This window comes from Ranitomeya imitator, chromosome 3 (genome assembly GCF_032444005.1).
Source record: "Ranitomeya imitator isolate aRanImi1 chromosome 3, aRanImi1.pri, whole genome shotgun sequence".
Taxonomy (NCBI): domain Eukaryota; kingdom Metazoa; phylum Chordata; class Amphibia; order Anura; family Dendrobatidae; genus Ranitomeya; species Ranitomeya imitator.
Genome location: NC_091284.1, coordinates 8,389,862 through 8,399,720, shown reverse-complemented (window position 1 = coordinate 8,399,720; position 9,859 = coordinate 8,389,862). Strand labels below are relative to the sequence as shown.

Genomic DNA, 9,859 nt, shown 5'->3' with positions numbered 1-9,859 from the left:
CAGCGCTGGAGCACAGACAGCGGTAGGTAAGTATGTACTGTTTGTTTTTTTTTACTTTTAGCATGGTAACCAGGGTAAACATCGGGTTACTAAGCGCGGCCCTGCGCTTAGTTACCCGATGTTTACCCTGGTTACCAGTGAAGACATCGCTGGATCGGTGTCACACACGCCGATCCAGCGATGTCCACGGGAGATCCAGCGACGAAATAAAGTTCTGGACTTTATTCAGCGACCAACGATCTCCCAGCAGGGGCCTGATCGTTGGTCGCTGTCACACATAACGATTTTAATAACGATATCGTTGCTACGTCACAAATAGCAACGATATCGTTAACGATATCGTTATGTGTGAAGGTACCTTTAAGGGTTACCTTTAAGGGTTACCTTTAAGGTACCTTCACACATAACGATATCGTTAACGATATCGTTGCTATTTGTGACGTAGCAACGATATCGTTAATAAAATCGTTATGTGTGACAGCGACCAACGATCAGGCCCCTGCTGGGAGATCGTTGGTCGCTGAATAAAGTCCAGAACTTTATTTCGTCGCTGGATCTCCCGTGGACATCGCTGGATCGGCGTGTGTGACACCGATCCAGCGATGTCTTCACTGGTAACCAGGGTAAACATCGGGTAACTAAGCGCAGGGCCGCGCTTAGTAACCCGATGTTTACCCTGGTTACCATGCTAAAAGTAAAAAAAAACAAACAGTACATACTTACCTACCGCTGTCTGTGCTCCAGCGCTGCGCTCTGCACTCCTCCTGTACTGGCTGTGACGTCACCGCTCTGCTTTCCGGCTCCCAGACAGTACAGGAGGAGAGCAGAGAAGCAGAGCGCAGCGCTGGAGGACAGACAGCGGTAGGTAAGTATGTACTGTTTGTTTTTTTTTACTTTTAGCATGGTAACCAGGGTAAACATCGGGTTACTAAGCGCGGCCCTGCGCTTAGTAACCCGATGTTTACCCTGGTTACCGGCATCGTTGGTCGCTGGAGAGCGGTCTGTGTGACAGCTCTCCAGCGACCAAACAGCGACGCTGCAGCGATCCGGATCGTTGTCGGTATCGCTGCAGCGTCGCTTAATGTGAAGGGGCCTTTACTGGTGTTGGTTCTCATGCCTTTCCAAGACAGAAAGATCTAGCTCTGTGTCTTATTGACCAATTCCTCCAAGAAAGTAAATTATAAATAAGTAAGACTCCCAGCCAAGGTGGTCTCACCTCGTTTAATGGCCAATATCATGGTTCCTGGGCAGTTGTGGAGCACAGAACAGTTCTCAGTCCTTACGGGAACAAAGTAAATAAATACTTGGTGATTGTCCCTTTCTACATACTGAGGGCCTACAGCAGATGGTCTCTGTGGTGGCTGCCCATCCTGAAGACCCCCTTTGTTATGAAAGCCTCACTGTCTGACCATAAAACCAGCAATACAGTGATAATGAAATGTCAGATCAGCCAGGGACGTGGTAAGAAAATTAAGTCAATGTGATATTAGGTAATGAGCCGGTCATTTATTGATAGATAGAAACCTTCTCCAATCATCCACACAGGAGACACAAAGCTTTACCCAGGATACTCCGATACAATACAGGTCGCTCCACCTGTGTGATGGGTGATAGACTTATTTTATGTGGCGATATAGAAACACATATAGAATATATTCTACAGTCCAGGACGTCGCTGGATCTCGTGGATGTCAGATTCTTGGTGTCTTCTCAGTTCTCTGTATATTTAATGTCTCTCTCAGTGTGGTTGAGTGACGGGTTCAAAACTCTCCATATTCCCTCAGTACCCCCTTCTCTAGAAGAAACAGAACAATGACTTAGCGATGGGACATATAGTGAGATATATTGAGCATGTCAGTGCAGTGATGATAGATTGTGGTGTACTCTAAAGATTGGTCTTTGGATCGGCTGACCTGCATGATTTCCAAGAACTCAATTATTGACCACATTAGACCATAAAACCTGGCCAATGGAGAATATTTTTTATAGGATATCAGCCTGTGGGACAGATAACCTTACAATAGAACTGGAGCCCTTCCCCAGACATCATGCACACAAACCCCGTACTTAGCTTCCTGAAGAACGTCCGGGCTCTTCGTGCCTTCTTGGCATCCCTGATGAGGCATCGATAGATCTCGTGGCTTTTGACCCCATTTAAAGTTGAGGAGACCCTGTGATTTCCATTCTGCATTTGCTCCAATATCACCGTAGTGGAGTTCTCAGATATGTCATCCTCACGGCGGTTCAGCCATTTCACAACGGGAACCTTGTACCAACCAGCAGAGATGCAACGAGCCACTGTCACGTTGTCAATAGTTTCAATCTGCACTGGAGGCTCCTCTTCTTCTAATGGGTCAAACAGAAAGATGGCGACACTGTATGAGGAAATGTGGGAACTCTCAGGGTCAAAATTAAAGGCGTATTCTAGCTTCTATCACTTCGAATATGGAAGGTGAGCAGGACAGAGGACTTCATGATTATTGATACAGGTGAACCGGCAGGTATCAATAAACAGAACATCCATAGCCTTGCTCAGAGTGCAGCCTTGGAGAACCAGCAGGGGGATATAATTCTTACTATACTTCTTATTATTCTTACCTTTCAGGCCATACTCATCAGATAGCTGCCGGAAGAATGATTTCTCATCCCAACTCCCCCATAGACAGCAATGCTCATCTCAGCCGAGTGCTCCTCTGCATGAGAGAGTCGCTGCCAGATGAGCCTGACAACAGCTTATCTCCGTGCACAAAAGATTGGCCATTAAAACTCAACAAGCGGATCCTTCTGTTTTCTAACATCATCTGTTTGGGGAGTCTTGGGGTCTCCTTAAACACCTGCGCGTTCAGCAGACTTTTATCTAATGTGTTGGGCGACCTTTATTGTCCTTGTGCCCTAGTAGAAATGTGTCAACTTCACATAAGTGGACTTCCGTCAACCCAACTGCCGCAAGTAGGCTTCAAGGATTAATCTAGCACTAGAATATGACATACCTTGTATCAGGAGTTTCAGCTTAACTTCCCCCTTACCGTGGGGGCTGATGGCTTTGCATGTGTACAATGCTTCATCTAGATAGTCCACATTACCCAGTAACATGGTCAAGTCTCCCTCACTGATCACTGAGGTGTCAACCTTCACTCGGCCATGATAATTGTAGTCCTGCTCTTCAAAGTCTTCCCTGTCCTTGTGGAAGCTGTAGACCAGCTGGGGTTCCTTGAATTCGTAATTTTGCTGGATATAAGCATAGATATCCTCCACCTCGATCTCTTCAACAATGTCCTCCCGGTGCCAGCTGAAGCCCAAGTCATAGGTGCCCTCAATGAAGGAAAATTGACAAGGCAGAGTGGCATTACCAAAACGAGGAACGAGCACCTCTTCATGCTTAGGTTTGGGTAATTCGTAGTCACAGTCTAAAGACAAGAGAAAAATAACGAGATATAAAACCACCCAACATTTCTATGCTTGGATCAACACCCTAAAGGAAGCAAGTTTAGATTGGATTTTTGGTGCCCCTTTCATGTGAATCATAATCCAAGGTTTGGCAGTTTGTCCCATGCAAAGCAGTGACTGGTACCAGGCAGCTTAAGTGTGTTATGGGGCAGAATGGCGTTTAATGGCCTTGTTGTATTTGTTAGTATTTGCGGTGGGTGGAATCCTGGGGTGATATATGTGTCATCTTCTCCAAGGAACATGCACAGCAGCAAATAGCTGCCATTTCCACAAGACAGGAGGAGATGAACAGGCATTTACAGAAGATTATAGCCTCGGTTGATTTACAGACATCAGAGGTTGGGAAAGGTGAAGGACAAAGTTCTGAGGATTACGGTTGGTATAGGTGGGAGGCTTGATGAAGGTTGATATGGGCAAGAAATGTAATGGTTAGCATAGGTCGGAGACTTGCTTTTATTTGGCATGGATCATAGTCATGGACTTGTTAATGGTTTTTATGGGTCAGATACTTGTTAATGGTTTGATCCTTGGGTCAGGCTTGTAGTAGGTTGGTGAAGGTTGGAGACTGGCAGATTGTTGGTAGGAGTGGTATGTGTGGGTGGTAGTCTTTGCTCAGTGACTTGGAGTTGGCAAGGGTGTTGCACTTGTTAATAGTTAGTGACGGTTAGTTTTGTAGAGGTTTGGTATAAGTTGGATCCTTGTAGACTGCTGGCATGGGTCAGGGACTTGCTGGTGTTTGGTACTAGTCAGGGACTTGTTAATCTCGGGTACAGATCAAGGATGTCTTGTTTAGCCTACAGTATATCAAGATTTCATATATGTTAGAGCATTGCAGGTTGGTGCAGGGCAGAGAAACATTATTGGGTTACAGTAGTTTAATGCTTGTATTCAAAAGAGACTTGTGAATATTTTGGACTTTTTAATGATTGGAGCTCAAGGACTGGTAGAGAGCGGATACGGGACACAAAATTTCTGTATATTGACATAAGTCATAAACATTATTGGATGCTCACATAGAAACTTAGTTCTCAGGGTCAGAATGGGAGGAAGCTATAGAGAATTGTCAGCTAGGGACAGAGATGTGGTGTTTTGCAGAGGCCTGAATCGTTTGCGGGAGACAGCTGCTTGGTGGTTGGCCGTGGACAGATGTGTATTGCTTGGCCAGAGACAGATGTTTAGTGATTGGTTGGGAACAGATGCTTGGTGATTGGCATGGAACAGATGCTGGGTGGTTGGCAAAGGACAGATGCTTGGTGGTTGGCCTTGGTCAGATGTTTGGGTATTGAGTGGGGACAGATATTTGGTTGAATTGGGACAGCTGGTTGATGGTTGACCAGGCACAAATGTTTAATGGTTGGCTGGGGACAGATGTTTGATGTTTGGCCAGGGACAGTTGTTTGGTAGTTGACCGGAGACAGATGTCTGGTTCTTGGCTAGGGACAGATGTTTGGCTGACATGTAACAGATGGTTGGTGGTTGGCCAAAATTAGATGTATGATGTTTGACCGCTGACAGCTGCTTGGTGGTTATCCGTGCACAGATGTTTGATGGTTGCCCGGGGACAGATGTTTGATGGTTGGCCAGGGACAGCTGCTTGGTCGTTGGTCAAAGACAGATGCTTGGTTCTTTGCTAGGGAACAATGGTTGACTTGGGGCAGATACTTGATGGTTGGCTGGGGACAGATATTCAATGTTTGATGGGGACAGCTGCTTGGTAGTTGGCTGGGTATAACTGCTTGGTAGTTGGCCAGGCACAGATGTTGATGGTTGGCGTGGGACTGATGTTTGATGGTTGACTGGGGACAGCTGCTTGATGGCTGGCCAGGGACACTTGCTTGGCGGTTGGCTGGACACAGATGTTTTGTTCTCGTCTGGGAACAGATGTTTGGTTGACTTGGGGCAGATGCTTGTGGGTTGGCCAGACATAGGTGGCTGATGGTCAGCCAGGGACAGATGTTTGAGGTTTAGCCAGTGATAGCTGTTTGGTGGTTGGCTGAGGACAGTTGTTTGGCAGTTGGCCTAGGACAGATGTTTGGTTCTTGTCTGGGGAACGTTGATTTGAGGCAGATGCTTGGTAGTTGGCCAGGGGCAGATGTTTTGATGTTTGACAAGGGACAGTTGCTTGGTGATTGGCTGGGAACAGTTGCTTGGTGGTTGTCCAGACACAGATGTTTGATGGTTGGCCAGGGACAGATGTTTGGTGGTTGGCCAGGGACATTTTATTAGTGGTTAGCTGGGCACAGATGTTTGTTTCTTGGCAAGGGACAGATGTTTGTGGTTTGCCAGGGACAAATGTTTAATGTGTGACCGGGGACAGCTGCCTGGTGGTTGGTTGAGGACAACTGCTTGGTAGTTGGCCAGGAACAGCTGCTTGGTGGTTGACTGGGGACAGATGTTGGTATTTTTATGATTACTAAGCAGATATCTCACCTGCTATGTATAAGAGGAGCATCACAGTGAGCAGGACATACAACAGCGCCATCATCAGGGCAGAGATGAGAATCTCCTGCAGTGTAGGTCAATATCACAAAAGTGAAGGTGCACTATACACAAAAAGGTAACAATGTCAGAGTGTTAGTAAGAAAATATCACAATTATACTTTACCATACAAAGTGGGAACTACATGCACCCCAATGTATCCAACATACTGTATCTTGCAATGTTCAGAATACAGCAATTAAATTCCAAAAAGTGCAGACACTGCCACTTACATAGGACTGCAGATACCTATACCATCAAAGTTATCACTGTATGATCTGTGGAATTACACAGGACTGCAGGTGACATCTCCTACATTATCTGTACTCAGAGAGTCATCACTGTGTTATATGTGGTGTTACATAGGACTGCAGGTGACATCTACTACATTATCTGTACTCAGAGAGTTATCACTGTGTTATCTGTGGTGTTACATAGGACTGCAGGTGACATCTACTATATTATCTGTACTCAGAGAGATATCACTGTTATCTGTGGTGTTACATAGGACTGCAGGTGATATCTACTACATTATCTGTACTCAGAGAGTCATCACTGTGTTATCTGTGGTGTTACATAGGACTGCAGGTGACATCTACTACATTATCTGTACTCAGAGAGTCATCACTGTGTTATCTGTGGTGTTACATAGGACTTCATGTGACATCTACATTATCTGTACTCAGAGCGTTATCACTGTGTTATCTGTGGTGTTACATAGGACTGCAGGTGACATCTACTACATTATCTGTACTCAGAGAGCTATCACTGTTATCTGTGGTGTTACATAGGACTGCAGGTGACATCTACTACATTATCTGTACTCAGAGAGCTATCACTGTTATCTGTGGTGTTACATAGGACTGCAGGTGACATCTACTACATTATCTGTACTCAGAGAGCTATCACTGTTATCTGTGGTGTTACATAGGACTGCAGGTGACATCTACTACATTATCTGTACTCAGAGAGATATCACTGTTATCTGTGGTGTTACATAGGACTGCAGGTGACATCTACTACATTATCTGTACTCAGAGCGTTATCACTGTTATCTGTGGTGTTACATAGGACTGCAGGTGACATCTACTACATTATCTGTACTCAGAGAGCTATCACTGTTATCTGTGGTGTTACATAGGACTGCAGGTGACATCTACTACATTATCTGTACTCAGACAGCTATCACTGTTATCTGTGGTGTTACATAGGACTGCAGGTGACATCTACTACATTATCTGTACTCAGAGAGCTATCACTGTTATCTGTGGTGTTACATAGGACTGCAGGTGACATCTACTACATTATCTGTACTCAGAGAGCTATCACTGTTATCTGTGGTGTTACATAGGACTGCAGGTGGCATCTACTATATTATCTGTACTCAGAGAGCTATCACTGTTATCTGTGGTGTTACATAGGACTGCAGGTGACATCTACTACATTATCTGTACTCAGAGAGTTATCACTGTGTTATCTGTGGTGTTACATAGGACTGCAGGTGACATCTACTACATTATCTGTACTCAGAGAGTTATCACTGTGTTATCTGTGGTGTTACATAGGACTGCAGGTGACATCTACTACATTATCTGTGGTCAGAGAGTTATCACTGTGTTATCTGTGGTGTTACATAGGACTGCAGGTGATATCTACTACATTATCTGTGGTCAGAGAGTTATCACTGTGTTATCTGTGGTGTTACATAGGACTGCAGGTGACATCTACTACATTATCTGTACTCAGAGAGCTATCACTGTTATCTGTGGTGTTACATAGGACTGCAGGTGACATCTACTACATTATCTGTACTCAGAGAGCTATCACTGTTATCTGTGGTGTTACATAGGACTGCAGGTGATATCTACTACATTATCTGTACTCGGAGAGCTATCACTGTTATCTGTGGTGTTACATAGGACTGCAGGTGACATCTACTACATTATCTGTACTCAGACAGCTATCACTGTTATCTGTGGTGTTACATAGGACTGCAGGTGACATCTACTACATTATCTGTACTCAGAGAGCTATCACTGTTATCTGTGGTGTTACATAGGACTGCAGGTGGCACCTACTACATTATCTGTACTCAGAGAGCTATCACTGTTATCTGTGGTGTTACATAGGACTGCAGGTGGCATCTACTACATTATCTGTACTCAGAGAGCTATCACTGTTATCTGTGGTGTTACATAGGACTGCAGGTGACATCTACTACATTATCTGTACTCAGAGAGCTATCACTGTTATCTGTGGTGTTACATAGGACTGCAGGTGGCATCTACTACATTATCTGTACTCAGAGAGCTATCACTGTTATCTGTGGTGTTACATAGGACTGCAGGTGACATCTACTACATTATCTGTACTCAGAGAGTTATCACTGTGTTATCTGTGGTGTTACATAGGACTGCAGGTGACATCTACTACATTATCTGTGGTCAGAGAGTTATCACTGTGTTATCTGTGGTGTTACATAGGACTGCAGGTGATATCTACTACATTATCTGTGGTCAGAGAGTTATCACTGTGTTATCTGTGGTGTTACATAGGACTGCAGGTGATATCTACTACATTATCTGTGGTCAGAGAGTTATCACTGTGTTATCTGTGGTGTTACATAGGACTGCAGGTGACATCTACTACATTATCTGTACTAGTCATCACTGTGTTATCTGTGGTGTTACATAGGACTGCAGGTGACATCTACTACATTATCTGTACTCAGAGAGCTATCACTGTTATCTGTGGTGTTACATAGGACTGCAGGTGACATCTACTACATTATCTGTACTCAGAGAGCTATCACTGTTATCTGTGGTGTTACATAGGACTGCAGGTGACATCTACTACATTATCTGTACTCAGAGAGCTATCACTGTTATCTGTGGTGTTACATAGGACTGCAGGTGGCATCTACTACATTATCTGTACTCAGAGAGCTATCACTGTTATCTGTGGTGTTACATAGGACTGCAGGTGACATCTACTACATTATCTGTACTCAGAGAGTTATCACTGTTATCTGTGGTGTTACATAGGACTGCAGGTGACATCTACTACATTATCTGTGGTCAGAGAGTTATCACTGTGTTATCTGTGGTGTTACATAGGACTGCAGGTGATATCTACTACATTATCTGTGGTCAGAGAGTTATCACTGTGTTATCTGTGGTGTTACATAGGACTGCAGGTGATATCTACTACATTATCTGTGGTCAGAGAGTTATCACTGTGTTATCTGTGGTGTTACATAGGACTGCAGGTGACATCTACTACATTATCTGTACTCAGAGAGCTATCACTGTTATCTGTGGTGTTACATAGGACTGCAGGTGACATCTACTACATTATCTGTACTAGTCATCACTGTGTTATCTGTGGTGTTACATAGGACTGCAGGCTACTACATTATGGGTCTTGTCTAGTCACTTACTCCAGATCTCTCTCGGACCCCGGGAGCAGACCACCCCACATATTGCACAGGTCGCCCTCTTACCGTTGTCTCTTGCTCAGGTACAGAAGCCTCTGCTGATAATTACACCTGTACCTGCTGGTTCTCAGTGCTTGTGAGGTCCCAGGGGCCCCTGACACCAGGGTGAGGACTCTGCAGCACAAGAGGGGAGCTAAATTAAAATGTAATTACCTGCAAAGTAATTAATAAGGAAAAGAGAACAATCAGGCGCAGGAGAAAACGTGTCACCGGCCCCAGGCAGAAATCTCAGAATCCAGTATACACATTATCAGACGGAGTATATACACACACGGGGGTTAAATGGCTCCACATTCATAGTGTATATACACACAGGGGTTAAATGGCTCCACATTCATAGTGTATATACACACACGGGGGTACACTGCTCCACATTCATAGTGTATATACACACACGGGGGTTAAATGGCTCCACATTCATAGTGTATATACACACA

At 44.6% G+C, this 9,859-nt stretch overlaps 1 protein-coding gene across 2 annotated transcripts; it reads right to left on the bottom strand.

Annotated features, from left to right (window-relative positions):
- Nucleotides 1-1,254: 1,254 nt before the first annotated feature.
- LOC138671888 (V-set domain-containing T-cell activation inhibitor 1-like) lies at nucleotides 1,255-9,520 on the bottom strand. Of its 2 annotated transcripts, none has more exons than XM_069760016.1 (5): nucleotides 9,429-9,520; nucleotides 5,878-5,990; nucleotides 2,991-3,407; nucleotides 2,068-2,346; nucleotides 1,255-1,795 (listed from the first exon to the last, which is right to left on the bottom strand). In XM_069760016.1, exons 2-5 carry the CDS (start codon nucleotides 5,930-5,932, stop codon nucleotides 1,761-1,763), a joined length of 786 nt encoding a protein of 261 aa, XP_069616117.1. In that variant the 5' UTR covers nucleotides 5,933-5,990; nucleotides 9,429-9,520; the 3' UTR covers nucleotides 1,255-1,760. The 2 variants fall into 2 exon arrangements, with proteins under 2 accessions (XP_069616117.1, XP_069616116.1); XM_069760015.1 differs by having other exon boundaries at nucleotides 1,255-1,790.
- Nucleotides 9,521-9,859: the final 339 nt, after the last annotated feature.

Excerpts from the sequence above, each read along its gene's own strand:
- LOC138671888 (XM_069760015.1), bottom strand. The coding sequence starts at position 5,932 with ATGATGGCGCTGTTGTATGTCCTGCTCACTGTGATGCTCCTCTTATAC. Across the intron at positions 3,408-5,877 it reads GCTCCTCTTATACATAGCAG|ACTGTGACTACGAATTACCC; the intron begins GTGAGATATCTG and ends TCTTGTCTTTAG. Across the intron at positions 2,347-2,990 it reads GCTGAAACTCCTGATACAAG|AAGAAGAGGAGCCTCCAGTG; the intron begins GTATGTCATATT and ends TTGACCCATTAG.